This window comes from Apteryx mantelli, chromosome 22 (genome assembly GCF_036417845.1).
Source record: "Apteryx mantelli isolate bAptMan1 chromosome 22, bAptMan1.hap1, whole genome shotgun sequence".
In the NCBI taxonomy this organism is placed as follows: Eukaryota; Metazoa; Chordata; class Aves; order Apterygiformes; family Apterygidae; genus Apteryx; species Apteryx mantelli.
Window position 1 is genome coordinate 10,259,696 of NC_089999.1, and position 16,410 is coordinate 10,276,105.

The window sequence follows — 16,410 nt, forward strand, 5'->3', positions numbered from 1 at the left end:
GATAAACTACTACTTCCGCTTGTTGAAGCAACATCATTTCAGGGTTTCTGCATGTTCATGGTGCTTGAATAGCATAGATTTCTTAAGTATGTGTTTAGAGTAAGCCTGGATTTACCAACAAATCCTTGTCGCTGTTCCCCCCCCCCCAAAAAAAAAACGCATGGCAAAACAGTCCCTTGATTTGTCATGTACAATAAACCTCACTAAGTAAATTATAGTGTTATCAGCTAATATTTTTAGAAAAAAAAATCCTGTAAAATATCCAGTAAAGCAAACATTTTCCGTTCTTCCAAACTTATGAAATATATCAGTATTATATGTAATAATCTTTAGAATTCTGCAAAATTTGAGAAATAGTGCATTCCTCTGCTGTGAATGATTTCCTTGGTGGTCACATGAACAAAAAGCTTTCTTGTGAGCAGTTTTCAGTTTCTCTTCTGTTGAGTCCTACAGTTTCTAGTAAGAAAGATAGTATTAGCTCCCACCATAATATCATTTGTTGCTTTTCAATAAACAAAGATGCTAAATAGCTGAAATTATGCCATGTTTAAGATAAGGGATTTCTCACTGATAATTGTGTAAGATCTTGTACTGGCTACTCTTCCATTTTGGTACAGCAGCTTTAACTCCTCAGCTGAATGATTTTAGGGTTTTGGCTTGGTCCCCAGCGTGTTCTTTGTGCATGACACAAAGGCCAGTTTATGATGCCACAAAGTTTGGTGATTCTTGTTTGGCAGAAGCACAGGAAGGAGCTGGCAGTCCCTTGCTACTGGAATGGCTCAGACCTCCTGTAAGAAGATCTGGGGTCACCATTGGGGCAAAACAGCACGATCCTGAACAAGGAGTGAAAAAGCAGCAGATCCAGTTAGGGCTAATATCTTTTTGTGACAGACAGATTAAGTGAGGGGCTAGTTATTTGCTGCTTTGACCTACTCTGTGTGTTGGGCTCTGCAGCTGGCATTTATGCGCAGAGGCCTAAATACCTTAGTAAATGTAATCCAGCTAGGAAATATGATGACTGCTGTTCAGAGCAGTATCTGAGAAGCACGAGTTGCCAACAGTCTATTCCTGTAGACTATTTTCTCCTGCCCCCTCAGCTATTTGCTTTTTAAACCATTTTCCCCATTTCCATGCTTCACCATCAGACCCGTACTCTCTCTTAGCCAACTTCACGGAAAACTAGAATGCAACACAAAGCTCCTTTTTTTTTTTTTTTTTTTGAGTCCTTATTTCTACAGATCTTGTATTAGTGGTATGAAATTTTTAGTATATAAGAATAGTATATAGGAAGTCAAATGCATACATGATTGTACTGGGGCAATTATGCCTTCTTAGTAAGTGTTTGAGTCAAATCTATTAAATTTCATTTCTTTCTTGGCCCATGGGATGTTATGAAGGGTCTTGGCCCAAAGAGAGAAAAATACAGCTGCTCATTTGGTGCCAAGGTGTGTGGGGGGAACCCTCTCTTAATTTAGTCTCCCTTTAAATTCATAAGAAACGATATCTAAGTACTTCTGTTGGGTTATTTTTCTGAAAATGTTCCTTTTCTTCCAGGATCCTGGCATTTTTTTCCTTCATCTTCTTACTCTGTATAATGAATTAGCTGATGGATCTATCCAAGATCTTAATCTTCTGCTCACAAAAATCTCTTTCTTGCAGCTAAAGAGGGCAAGCAGTGATGATATGCTTACAAAACCAGGGGTGACAGCGGCTTCTGGAGTCTCTAGACTGAAGAAGACCATTACAACAGGAGCAATTTCTGAGCTTGCTGAGAGTCGACTGAAGCCCAGCACAGGTAGATACAAAGATACTGGAAGACAGTGTACTTTATGTGAAATTTGCTCTAAGTGTCACTTGGTTTGCTAAAAACCTAGCTGAGTCTTCCATATCACCTATCTTGTAGCACAGCAAACTCTTGTAATATTCAGCATATCAGAAGAGATGGACTGTGCTTTGCAGACTGGCTTTTCAGTATGTTCTACACCCCGCAAGCTAGTAATCTACCACAGTATTAAAGACTAGAAAAGGCAGAAGCTTTCCCAAATTTGGACTCAACAGAAGTCTTGGCTATTCTGCAATGACTAGTCATTAGCAATATTGAACTGTTCCTCTAAAAAAAAGATCGGTTTTCCTATATTAGGGAATATTCTTCAATTTTAAGTATATAAAGCTTTCCAAAAAAGTAAACCATTTGTCTTTTAGGAAAAAGGCAACATAAAGAATTAGGGGGAAAAATATGAAGATAGCAGAAACATGATTTTCCCTGTTCTGTATGCCTTTGTTGTCTGAATTTAATATGCATTTATATGCACCGTCTTACTGAATTTACTTTTGATCTGAAGATCATTTTTGTTACTTAACGATGAAATAAGGATCTGTAAATGCCACCAATTCATAGCAAGTATGTTGTAGATTTGTGTATTAGGCAGAGTCTTTTTCTTGACTTCCAGTGGACAGAGGATTGGAAGCGACCTCTGCGTCGTTAAATTCACTCTTCTGTTAGTTTCCCAGAAAGAAATTCACGTCCCCCTTCACATTCCCGTGTTCCAGGTCAGTTGCGCGCTGGTTCTCCAGCAGTGGGTGAGCAAAGGCGCGGTACCTCCTGTCGGCGCAGCCAAGAATTCTTTAAGCACCTGGAGGTTTCTAGGAGCCGTTCGGGAGCCGAGCGCCCCGGCCTGCGCCTGAGCGGCCCGCGGGCCCGCCGCGGCCCGGCCGAGTCCCCGAGCGGCCACGCGGTGGCGCTGGCGGCCCGGGCCCGGCCGGCGCGGGGGCCCCGGGCTGCGCGGGGCCCCGCCCGCCCCCGTAGCAGGGGTGTCGTTAGAGGGGCCCTGCTCCCTGCCTGCCACTGCGATACATCAGTTAGAGAGCGGCCCTTTTTAATGCTCACCGCCTCTCAATAGAATTCGCTCTTCTCCCTCTGCTGACTGAGCAGCCCAGTCACCCTGCTGCCGGCGTGCCACAGCAGCCAAAAGAAGAAAGAGCCAACCCAAGCATCTTCGTGTATAGCCCGTGCTCCTGAGCTGCTTCGCGGCATGCTCTCTCCTTCAGCGTTAGCCCCCTCAGCTTGTTCCCATTGGTTTCAGCTCTAAGCCTGTTTCTAAAGGCAGCGACACCATCCGCATACCAAGGGCTTCTGTGCAAACAGTCTGCTTTCCCCTAGGAGCACAGCAAACGCTTGCTTTTGTCTGCTCTCTGGTGGCATTTCCAAGGGAATGTGAGATCTTATTAAATTTGACCATGACCTCCGTATTTGTCACAGCCTCTGCAGGCTGTGGCTGTGTTCAAGCAAGGAACAGGGCTTTGTTACTAACCAGAAACGGATTAAAAAAAAAAAAAATCTTTATATACTTCCCCCCCCACACATACCAGCTAAATGATGCGTATTGTAAAAGTATAAATGATTCATAGTAACACAAATACAGATCCTGTTCTGTAGTTAATCAGGGTCTGGATACCCAAATATAATAGTGACTAGTCTCATCTAAAGGCATTCAAGATTCATCAGCCAATAAAGAGGCATAATGCTGGCAAAAGATGCTTGGGAGGGGCAATGAGAGTGAAAGAAAACCTGTTCAGATGATGCAGCATAGGATCCTGGGAATGCAGCCAGAGAAATAGCACTGCAGGGAGTTCAGAATGGAATACATATGTCAGATATAAAAATAAAAGCACTGGAATAGAGAGCCCCCTTCTGCATGCATGTATAATAACAGGGAGTGGGGGAGGGATAAGATTTATGATGATGACTATTTTAAACATAAAGGGTAGAATGGTTTAGGGAGGTCAAGTTACATTTGGATACTATTTTGCCAACTTAAATTACATCATTAGAACTCATATATTGCTTTGCATTAACAGGTATAGAAGTATGAATGATAATATTAATGCTGAGCAAAAAGAATACAAGTATGGGGCTATGTAGATTGCACAGATAAACAGTAAGTACAGATGTGCCATTTCTCTAAAATTCCTTTCAGTCTAGAACTGGCCCAGATCTTAAAGGTGCTATCTACATATATGCATATGTTACATATCTAAATTTTCACAGTTGTTCCATATGCCGTAAGGATACTTGGAAATCTAGCTGTATTCTGACAAGACTTGTCACTATTATGGCCACTGAAAGGTGCTAGATAGTAGTGAGCAAGGTTACAAAGCTGAATGCTGCTTTTAGATGGTCACGCTGTGAACAAATACCAACAGACTTGTTATAATACAGTATATTGTTGCTTAGAAAAAAATTAAAATTTGGATATGATGAAGGACAGATGATGTTCTTGGGAACATCAAGTAGAGAGAACAGCAGAGAGTGTTACCATGCTTTACTGAAATGGCATCCAGATAGTCTCTGATTGTGATCAAGACTAAGCTGCAACACTGACTGTGGAAGTAATCTAACCAAGGACGTTCCTGTAGCTGTGAAATGTAGATGTTTGTGTGCAGAGCCAACTGCGTAGAACTTGAAATTTTGTTCTGAAACCACTCTCTCTGGCTTCTCCAGTCGCCTTCATCAGTTCTGCCTTTTTCTTTCATGTATTAACTGGAGACATTATGGTTTTTTTTCTCCCCCTTGTGCTTGTTAACATTGAGCTTTTTGTCTGTTATTCAACTGAGTGATTTGATTATTTTACTGAAAGGATAGTATATTAGTTCCAGCTACACTCTAGTGGCACTCAATTGATATTGTGTAAGAGAAATTAAAAGAAACAAGTTATGGAGGAAAAAAAAAAAGGCTAAGGTTGCTTTCTTCTTTGGGTGTGACTGTCCGACATTTGTGTGTTGACCTTGAGTAATAGCACATGTTCCAAATGCTGCAGATAATAAATAATTGACACAACCTTGCTTGTTTAAAATAGGTTAGTTTGTATGCTGCCCTTGGTGGAGTTCAAGCCATTCATTCTTGCCTTTTGCTGACATACGCTACCCTGTCTGCCTTGGAAGCTAATGCAGTAAATCACAAGCAACTTAAAGGAGGATGAGGCCAATCTCATGTCTCCATTCTTGGCAAGTGGGGTTGAGCAAATGGGAACTGGAGGTGGATTTTGGCTGGAAGTTCTGTGCTGCGATGTTTGGCTTTGTAACTGCTTGGCAGTTTTGAAACTTCAAGTAATGGGAAATAGCATGCAGAGAGAGTTGTCTTGGATTTAGTTTCCTTATCCACAGTGTTATATCTTTCCATGTAGTGTCCTGAAGTAGCAATTTGATTTTACGTTAAAACCAAACTTACAGAGCTATTGCATTGCTTTTCATGTTCTAGTAGAAGAAAAAGAACTGGAAAAATTGCAAAACAGGAGGAAGACAAGGAAGAGATTGTTAATCTTGTAAAATGTTTATTTTTAAGGCATGTAGTTGTGAAGCCATCCAATCCATGAAGCCAAGTAGTAAATAAATTGTTTTACAGTGTTTAAATAGAGAAATATCTATGTGAGTAACTAGGAATCCCTTCTTCTCCTTAAATTTCAGGATTACAGCAAATCGGGGATTTTCAGATTCTGACACTTTGAGGTTTACAAAGCAAATAACCTTTAGCTCTGCTATTTCACAGTGAGAGAATTTAAAAGTGCCTTATGTGATCATTTACCTTTCTTGAAGAGCATTGCATAGCAGCAGCAATACGCAGATGGAAAATTTGAGATTTCGAAAGGTGAAATTACTTGCTCAGTGAACCCTGGAGATCATGCTAAATGCTGACTCTTAGTTCTCTGTCACTCCCTACAAACTCCCAGTTCAAGAACTTTCGGAAAATTTTCCTCAAGGCTGTCTAGTTTAATCATGTTTAATCATACTTCCTAGCTGTTATTTCGGCGCCAGTAGCTATTATCTGTCAAGTTTAACAACAACAAAGTCATATGCTTGATGTGCAGGTCATAAGAAAAAAAAGATAGAACCAGGAAGTATGACTGGACTGGCAGGGAGCACATATGCTGAAAGTATTCAGAATACTTCAGGCATCCCCATTTGTGACAAATACATTGATTTTTATATCAAGCTCTGTCAGCTACAATATGAAGCATCAGTTATCCCTGAAATGTAAATAACAGATAGGTGGGTTTGTTACTCAGGCTGCTTCATCAGCTTATTTGCTTTTTCCACAGTAAAGTCTGAATCTGTATAGAACTAATGAATCTGCCTTCGAAACAGTATCTGGTTTTCAGCAGAACTCTTTGTCTCCCTTTAACCTGTGTCTAAGTAGGAGATAGTCAGTAACAATGATATAATCACATAACTTACTATTTATAGAAGCCCTGGACATTTAACTGACAAGCTCAGAATCTCTCTAAAGCTTGAACCATGTTAGAAGACAGGTACTATACTTTCTCACAATGGTAGTAGGTTGTGTTATACCCGTGGAGGCCAGGAAAAGCTAAGATGCCAGCAGGAAAGTTAGGGATGGTCTACTGTGTTGTCCCATATTCCACCAGAAATTGCCCTTTGTTTTTATGCATTAAATGGGAAAATCAACAACAGGCATGCTTTTTTCAGCCAAAGCAACAAGAAAAGTATGTTGCTTTCTGTGCATGCCCGCTGAGTTGATTAAGTATAATGGTTGGAGACAGTGCCAATACAGAAGTATATGGGAGGCAAATTTCAGTCATCTCCTAGGTATCTAGCACCTGGACTCAGAACTGCAGGTTACCTGGACAAAAAACCACTGACCTCGGAATGGAATATTGCCAGCATAAGAACTGAAGCTGTACAAAGCATGCTGTTTGAAAGAGCCTGGTAAATTAAGAAGTAAAATAAAATAAAAAAAAACAATGAATTTAGCATAATCAGTGAAGACTATAGAAAGACCCAAGAACAAAAGCAAATTAAGGTTGTTCTGCATATTTATGTGTTAATTATATTCTGCCACGGAACAGTTTGTTTGGTTTGAATGGGCAGATCCAATGAGACTTTAGTTTAGCTTTAGTGCTGGGAAAGATAAGAGTCACTTGTGAAATGTGGACAAGAAGGATTCAGCCATGCTTGATTTTAGAGAGGTGTCTTCTCTTTGTTATTGTTGTATTACCCATATCACTAAATAGATGTATTCTTCTTTCAATGTTTCTTTCCCACAAAATCAAAAGTCTGGGAGACTAGAGATTTCAGAGTTTCCTGCACATTTATAGAATTGTCATTTCAGGGTTCCTATTTGAGAATAATATATGGAGTCTAAGGAAGTTCCTGTGTTTTTATTTCTGCTATCTTCTCTGCTAGACCAGTGTTTGCCATTTTCTGATTTGCAGTAACTGTTTAGGTTAATGTAAAACTAATCTAGACCAGAAATGGTCTAGATGGTCAGAAAATTCAAGAAAGGTATTTTTCTTAATAAAGGTCTTTCTAAAAATTCCTTGAAAAATCTAATTGACAGTTTAATTCTTCATAAGATGCTAATGGACTCCAATTAGAACAGAAAAAAGGAAAGTGATTCCTCTTGAAGAATGGGTCTCAGCTGACCTTGGGGCCTCTTTACCATCCCATACATCAGTTTTTGACAGGGCCTGCTTTTTGTGATCTGTCACATCAAAGGACTAGGACATAGGTTTGTGTAACAGTTGCTGCACTACACATTCAGTCTTGTTACTGTCTCGTCTTTCTTGTAAAAGATAGACAAGTGTGAGAGACACTGAGATTGGTGCTGTCTATTCCATGAGACTTCACTAGAAACCAAATATATGACCTAATTTGGCCTTTCCCAGGAACAATATATATGCTTTAAAACTTAATCTGGAAAACTAGTTGCATTTTGCTACCCTTCCCAGGTATAACACTTGGTTCTAGCATAATTCTACTTTTTCATCAAGAAAAAGAGATTCTAGCTCCAGAACTGATATACAAAGGAAAGGAAGACTCAAATTATCTTGTCAGGATGTCATTCAAACAGCAGGAAGCACTGCAGGAATTTAACATGCAAACCAATGTGGAAATAAATGTGTGCACTTACATCCATAACTCTACATGTAGCTGGATATACATATTAATGTCCACACACACCTATACGTATCTGCATGATCATTTGTAATAAACTGCTGCAAACTTGAATCTGAACATTAAACTCTCTGACATTACTTAGCAAAACATTTTCTCTATCTTTGATTTCCCTAGATGTGAAGCATGTAAGACTAAGTTTTAGCAACATTTTTGAGGATTTCACCCACTGACCCCTAAAGTGAATGTTCAAGAACTGATGTAGACCAAACTTGGGATTCCAGATTCCATTGATGGCATCTGAAAGATTTGCATTTTATAGCAATTTCAGGCATTTTTTGTTCACTTTGAGTGTTTCTACTGTGTCAGTAGTTAAAAACTTTGATGGTTAAAAAGATGATGCTGACCAAGCAGCTACCTAGTCACATTTGCAAGTATATAAGCTTGGAATACATGTTATAACCTGTACGTTCCACAGAGAAGGGACTGAAATCTGCTGTTTTCTTAGAGAGTCTCCTGCATGTGAAGTTCCTCTTATATAGTCTTACAGTGATTTTTTTTTTCTTTGTAATGATAGCCTGCACATTCAAATGCTTATGTCCACCTCTACTGCATTTTCTGAAAAAAATTCCTATATGATGGCGTTTGTTGCCATATTAAATGTTCAGGTTCTTCTAGTCTCCACTCTTTCTACCCGTAACTAATGGACAGTTCTATGTTTTAGAATTATTTGGAATGGGTACTGCTTTGCATGACTGTACTTCGGGAATCTTTCTCCTTTCTGATAAATATGTTACTTCAGGAGGATATTTTAATCAGAAAAGGCACTTATTCTAGTAGGGCAAAAGGAGTTCACTAGTTCTTTAATGAAAAAATAGCAGTGGTCTTATTGTTAAACTCTGATAACTGTTGGCTCAAGATCTCAGTCCCGTGATTCCCTGAATCAAAGGAATCTATTGATGGATGCTCTCATTTTGTTCCGAAAGTGGCATATGAACGTTGACTGACATAATTAATATTCTTTTGTCCTGTTGTTGGATGTACTGTATGAGCCCTCTTGCAGACTGGGAGTGGAGTCAGAACAACGCATTTTAGTGACTGCCTTTTGGGATTTCCAAATCTTGACTCTGTTAAGGATAACAATTTCTTTGAGATGCAGTTCCTTTAAGAGGCATTAATAGACTCTGCAGTCACCTTGCATTATTAAACAAGTAAGAACTGACTTCTGCCGACAACACTGTCTCCAGTATGTACCTTTTTCTTTGCTGTCCTAATCTAGTGCATGATTCTAATTTACTGTATTGAATCCATATTAAAACATTCTAAGATTTTGCATGCAACTTTGTTAAAACAATTTGTGAAATAAAGGAGACCCTTTCCTTCTGTTGTATACTCCCCCGAGAATGACTTTCCTGGCACATGTTTACCCCCTGGGATCTGAGCCAGTTAAGAGTATTCAGTGTGTGGTGGGGACACTGAAATGCTAAATCTTAAAGACCGTAATGACATGACTCACTAAATTGTTGACAGTTAATTGGCTCAAGCTAACACATGTAGGGAAGATCCATTACAGCTGTAAGCAAACTGTGAAGATCACAAAAGCCTTACTAGGGATACCTAAACAGAAAGGAGAACATGCTTGGCTAGCCCTGGAATACTACACATCTATGATCTCTTGGTTTGTTTTTGTTTCTTTTCAGATTTCTTTAGGGAAGTAGTTCAGCAAAGTCAACGCAACCTTATGACTACCTGCCTTAGGTTAATTATCAGCTTTCCTTCAGCTTGTTTGAAGACAAATGATCCTTAACACTAATTCTCTAGGCCTAAATGTATCACAGCCAAAATGCCTTGGCAGAGTGCCATTGTGTTTGCACTTAGAGAATGGGAGGGAGGGAAAGAAAGGAATGCAAAGCTGGCCTGGTCTAACAAGTATACATATCAGGAGAGGGCTTGGTATTCCTTGTGCTAAATTTTTTTTCCACTGTTTTTTCAGCAACTTTTGGCTTGCATTAGATTTTAATACTGTAAAGTAAGAGGGGAGGGATTGACAGCTACATCTCAGATGGGTTCCTGGAAGGCTGCATTTTTGTGCCATGAACTTATCTGTGACCTCACCAAGTATCCTCACTACAAAGATTTAGTTTTTAACGTGGTGAAAAATACTACATTTGCTCTTTCTTCTGGGTTACAGTGCAGATGTTATAGAACATTGTGGTCTTTGATGAACTCCTAATTCTCTGGGATCCACTACTGTGCATGATATACATGTCTCTGTAGAATTCTCATCCCTCCTACGTGTACTTAATGTTCATTAAAGCCACAGCATTAATGGAAGAAGTAGAGCATGGTAGTGTACACTGGTATTGATAGTGTCCATATTTCACCCATTCAGTTTAGTTCAATCTTGGCCAGAAGGTCCAGCCTCTGGAGGTCTTGCTCAGCATTTATAAATTTCTTAGACCTTAGCCTTCTGAAAAGACTGTCAGTGACCTGGCCACTGGAAATTTGAGATCATTCTGTGGCATCTTCACCCTTTTCCTTTTGAGCATGGATTACAATTTGAACTTCCAAAAGTTGTGCTAATTACTTTGCTGTACTGTGAGAGCAGGATGTGAGAAAAGGTTATGCCTGGTAAATAAGTCCTGTCATTTGAACGGTGACTTGAAAGAGTTAAATATTATATAGAAAAGGGGTGTTTGTGGTTTTTTTGGCTGTCCCACAAATGGGTACCCACAGAATAGTGGAAAGGAGTGAGTCAGTCCTTATGCCTAGGAAGAATCCAGCTAATCTGCTTTAGGGAGATTAAATTGTTCGTTCGTTCATTTAATTTTGTAACTTTATTACTGAGGAGGAAAGGGAAATAATGTAAAATGCTCAAATGATAAATGGTTGTCTGAAGATTTGGCTGCATGTCTGTCATGGTTGAATAGTACAATTTGTCACCTGTGCACCATGCTGGAAGTTATGCTTGCCTTATTCTTTTTTCTTTTCCCTCATGGTTTGAGCTGCAACTCACATAAGTGGTAATATTTGCCTCCATGGCTTCTGCTCAGGCTAGCTGTATTTTAAAACTCACACCTTCCCTTTCACTGTGGGCTTGGCCTAGAAGTCTTTTGTTTGACATCATTATGCCTATCATGGTGCCAGAATCTTTCTGACTTGCATTTCATACCATTGTCAAAAAGAACAGATTTGCTCTTCCTGTCATGACTCTTCTAGAGTGCTCAGATTTCAGGTCTTTGCTGTGACTCAGTGATTACATTTCATAATTACTGCAGGCTGCACCCCCTACTGTACTGGGATGCTTTTCCACTATTCTCCTTTGTGTTAGAGAAATAGAAAGCAGGTGTTGAAATAATAAATGCTTAGTGTCAGGATTTAACAACCCAAGAGATTATGTTGACTAATGCAATCCCACTGGTGAATCCTGTTGAAGAAAAGCAGAAGTCACTCTGTAGTCTATAATAAAAGAAAATCTCTTTGTCTTGGAGATATGTTTCAACACCAATTTGAGGGGATTTGTTTCCGCACTTTTGAGAAAACTGATTGGCAGACTGAACACCTGATGCAAAACTTAAGAGACTGTAAGATGACTTTTAGAAAAAGAATGCACTATCAATGACCCTTTTATACAGAATGGCTCATTCATTAAACAAGCATTTTATACGTGGCATGTCATAAGAAAGAAGTCAATGGGAATTTTGTTTAATGCCATCCAAATATAGAAAGCTATATGAAAACTTTTAGCTTCACCCATAAAGTGCTAGAGCAAGAACAATGAAAAATGAAAAATTAAGATTGACAGCTAACTCACCCTGTTAGACTGAAGTATTAGAAAAATTTTGTTCCTATCATATTGAATCATCTCAGGATTTCTTTGATTTGAGACAATGGATTCACAACTAGCTGGCTTAGTTTCTGTATATTTTATTTTCAGTCTTGTTTGAGCCTAAGAAACATGTTAAAGTTTATTATTTTCTTAATTTTTTTTAATCCTCTTGCTGAAATTAAGACTTCAGCAAGATGATTTTGTTAATTATCCATGTAATGGAAACTGATCACTGGAGTCATTCAGAACTCCTTTTTTTCCTCATGTATATCATGACTCTATTAGTGAGGAGCATCTTTATTCCTTCCTCGGAAGGATCAGATACTGGCCACTGTCTGTGGATAGGCCTGCCTCATGCAGCTCTTTTTGCACTACAAGTCAGTCAAAACATTGATGATTCAGATATGGTATGTAGATCATATTTGTGGTTGCAACTTGTAGATGTAGGGGCTATCAGTTATATTCTTTTACAGTACTTATGAGGAACTAACATGATGGGGAATTTTGGCAATCACTGTAATTTTTCAGTAAAAGTAATACACATTCTTTGACAAAGAGAATTAAGTTTTAATAGTATTCAGTGTGTTCTGTACTTTTTTTTTAAATAATACGGATGTGAATCTGCAATGTACTGATCATTTTCAGCACCAGGTGAGGATAAGAAGAGTTGGGGATGCTCAAGCTTACCCAGGAATAGCTCCAGAGTATGTCAGAACAAATCTGATACAAAGACTAGACTTTTCAGGAAGGCTCAGGCTCACAATTGTGTTCAGGTTTTTAGAAGAGTTTGATCTCCATTTAAGTATCTTAGAAGTATCTAACTTTTCAGAAGATGCTGAGCACTTCTGGAATTCTGCCCCTAAATTCTTGTGAAAGTTAATTAAGAGCAGTCCTTAACTACACACTTCAGTGCATCTCCACTCAACAGTGTACTTAAGCCTATGCTTAGGGGTCAGTTTGTATTCCATGGCAAGTCTGCATAAGGTAATGTGCTGAATTGTGGCTCCAAATGAATTTTGTCTTTGCTGGCGGGTATTCAGCTGCTCTCGTCTCTACCGAGGGTCCTTTTGGCCCTTCTTCATCCACAGTTGCAATTCAGTGTGTTTTGTTTTTAAATTTACTAGTGTATCACATATAAAACTAGCTCTCTGGCCATTCATCCCTCTACAGCCATGTGTCTTCATTATACAGGTATGCTGGGGCACTGAAGTCCTGCTTTAGTTTCCAAGTTAAGCTCTTATCTGTGTTGGAGCTTCGTTTCTGGTTTCAGTGGAGCTTCGTGAAATCGGTGGCATTCTTTGAGCCGCCTGCAGTTTGCTCTTGCTGCCTCTGAGTGGCCTACGCTGCACGTTGAGTCCCTCTTGCTCTCTCTCTCTGCCTCTCTTTCTCCCCCTTCCTTTTATTCCAGCAGTCAGGCAGCTAATTAACTGCACAGGCCGGCCTTCAGTGCATAATATTGTAATGAGGTAGGAGGGAGAGCCACAGCTGCTTCAGCATGAGCAGCAGGCTCTGTTCCTGGTGCCAGGAACTAGGAAGGAGCTGACTTTTTTTCCTTTTTAAGTTGACTGAAGCGTGGACATTAAAGGCAGATAGAGGCAGATCTGCGCCTGACACAGAGCATGAGCAGGGCGCCGGGGTGCTAGAAGAGCCTGGGGAAGAGCCGGGGAGCGTGCCGAAGATGGGCAACCAGCCTGGGCGAGCGGAGGAGCACGACCAAGGTCTGTACGGTCTGAAAGGCTGTCTGACCAGCCCCACGCGAAATGTCGGGGCTGCTTTCTGCAGCTTTCTGGGCTTTCACTGCAGGAGATCGGGTTTTGTTCTCGGGGGTTTCACTGCAGTGTCCTGCTGAGAGGAAACAGAGGCTGTTGTCAGAGATAATGCGGATGTTTTTGAGCCTGCTAGTGAAATTACCGCTGTTTACCTTGTGACTTGTAAATGCTGTTCATTACTGCTCGGTATCTGAGATCACAGCACTGTCCTTAGGGAAGCTTTTCTGAAAGAAATCCTTTGGTCTTTGGAACAGAACGCCTGCAAGGGGGGGCCTTCAATGCCTGACATGTTATCCTACGGAGTCTGCATGATGCAGCTAAAAAGTTGTAAAGCTTATTTAGTGATGTACAACTTGTTAGGATCTGCTGCTTGGGGCGTAAGCCTCTACCATTGTTTGTGGCCTGAGGCCTGAAATTTTCCAGGCCCTAGAATTTAAAATGATGCCTTTGTGGAAGGGCTTCTCACCATTGTCCTTTCAGAAGTGTAGTGCTTTGCATGTTAATCAGTAGCAGATTTTATAGAAAGCAAAGAGCTCATATCAGGTATATCTAATTCCCCTCGTGTTGAATGTCTGTGCTGAACATTAGAAAAGAATAGTAATTTGTTCCTGTTGCTGCATTACAGTTTTGGCTGTGTTTTGATTCATTTTGCTTGTTTCTTTGACGCTGATTGAGTCAAAAACAGTAGGCCCACTGATTTCTGCTGTTTGTTTATGAGTTTCTGTTCAAGCTTAAGACCCTCTAATGTGCACAAAACTAGAATACAGCTGAATTTCCTGGCACTCTGTTTCTTACTGTTGCCACAGGAATTTCATTCACAAAATTCTATTAAAGTTGTTAATGGGTGATCTTCTTATAACTTCAGATTAGATGTGTAGCTATTGTTTTAAAAGCAAATACATATACCTGATCTCTTGTATTGTGAGGAAAAGCAAGGGGCAGACAATACTTCGTTGCTACCATAGGATCTCTCACAATAGATCTGCCATTGCATGCTGGAACAGCAGTTAGGTGTAGTGGAGAACTCTCTAGCAGTATGTTAATCAGCAGGCTAATGAAGAACACAAAAGCTGCCAGTAGCCAGTCACCAGAAGAAATGCTGCCCTAAGGCAATGTTAAACTTCAGGCTGAAATGTATGGCTGTCTACCATCCTCGGCCCTGAATTCATCCCACTGCAAGCTACAGGAGGCTTGCTGAAACTAAACATGTGTTACTGTCATTTGAGGAGGGGTAAACCTGATGATAGAAGACTAAGGGAGAGATGTATAATGGCATGGGGAAGTACACTGCTAACCTCTAGTCAGAATTTGAGGAAACTGTGATTTTCAGGGCCAGTGCTGGCATTTGAGCAGCTTATTACTATTAACATAAATGATAAATCAGATTCTTTCATCCTTTGTTTTCTCTTGTCCTGTAATTTATTTTATCTTTTTTATTGGAGGGGAAAGGGTTATACTTCTGTTGCACCTGAACAGTTTTAAAACTCTTTTCAGCCTTTAAGTGCAGAGTGTACTAAGTCTTGTTTTAATATGTTCTCAGTGTTCATAAGGTAAGAATATGACTGAAAAAACACAGAGCATTTTGTGTTGAACTACATGGTCAAAACTTGTTTTAATCATAGAGAAAGTTGCAATAACATCACTGTTGACAGAATAAATTCTATCAACATATTCCATGTTGTGTGTGAGAGCTCAGGGTCTGGAAGCTGGAGTATAATGCAAATTTTGCTTCAGAAGTCTTTACATTGATTTTGACAATTAGGATGCAAAAATTTGTTTTTCGCCTTAGCATGTGATATATAGAAGTGTATGTGTTTGGCTTTGTTTCTGCTTGGAGGAACTTAGTTCTATTCTCATTCAGGAACATGTAAATCTTGAATAACTGTGGTACTCCAGATTTGATCCTTTTGGAGTACCCCCCCCCCCCAAAAAAAATAGGCCTCTTTATTGATCTATGCTAGTTCGTGCTCCAGCTTTAACTACAGGCAATCAATTCTTGACCTCTGTTTCCCTGATCATGATATCCAGGGTTTTCTTGTTTGTTGTTTTTGCTTTCTTCTCCAGACATTTTACAGACACTGAGTGGTTCATCTGTGATTTTTTTTTTTTCCTTCCTAAACTTACCATCTCAGTGTACAAGGGAACAGATTTTTAAAACACTTTGTTCCTTCTGTTGGTATCACTGGACACCAAGGTCTTTCATATCTGACCTTAAATGCCTCCATTATGAGGTAGGTTATAACTTAGAATAAAATAGTAGTTTCCACACGTTTAAGAGAATAGGATGTACTTTGTCAGGTTTTTCTGTTGAGTGAAAATAGATATAAGCTGCAGCCAAGGACATGGAGGTGCATAGATTTTGGGTGACATGGCAACAGTTCTACAACAAAGATGTCTTGTAAATAAAATAATACAGGTTCCAGCAGCAACATTTTCAGAGCCCGGCAGTCCACATGAGTGATGCTGACTGTACAGCTAGCAATCAAGATTCAGGATACAAAGGTACAGCTGTGATAACCCCAAGTTCTGGGTGGGCTAATCAGTGCTATCAAGGAACAGGAAGGAAATCACTGACCCTGAACTGAAAAGTTTGAAGCTGACTGGTTAAGGTAGGGGAATCTGAAAGAGATTCAGCTAGCTGAGGACAGGATTGTGGAGAGGTGAAGATGAAGCAAAGGAAAGGAGCCTACATGAGGTGTTACTTGCCAAGTAATCCACTGCTGGTGTCTAATGGGAATGTTTTGTTCAGAATATTTACAGGAGTGTGTAATAGCCCAGGAGCATTTCTTTTTAGGTTACTCTACATACTGCTAAGGGTGTAAGAGTGTCTAGAAAGGAATCAAGGAAAATACTTGTAATAATGTTAGATCCTGCAAGCTTTTCTTGACTTCTAATTCAAAA

At 39.8% G+C, this 16,410-nt stretch overlaps 1 protein-coding gene across 1 annotated transcript in view; it reads left to right on the plus strand.

Moving 5' to 3' along the window:
• SPECC1 (sperm antigen with calponin homology and coiled-coil domains 1) overlaps nt 1-16,410 on the plus strand; it is an 84,507-nt gene that overhangs the window by 13,103 nt on the left and 54,994 nt on the right. Inside the window, exon 3 of the mRNA XM_013953885.2 lies at nt 1,660-1,795. Coding sequence (XP_013809339.2) covers nt 1,660-1,795 — 136 coding nt within the window. The remainder of the gene's footprint in view (nt 1-1,659; nt 1,796-16,410) is intronic.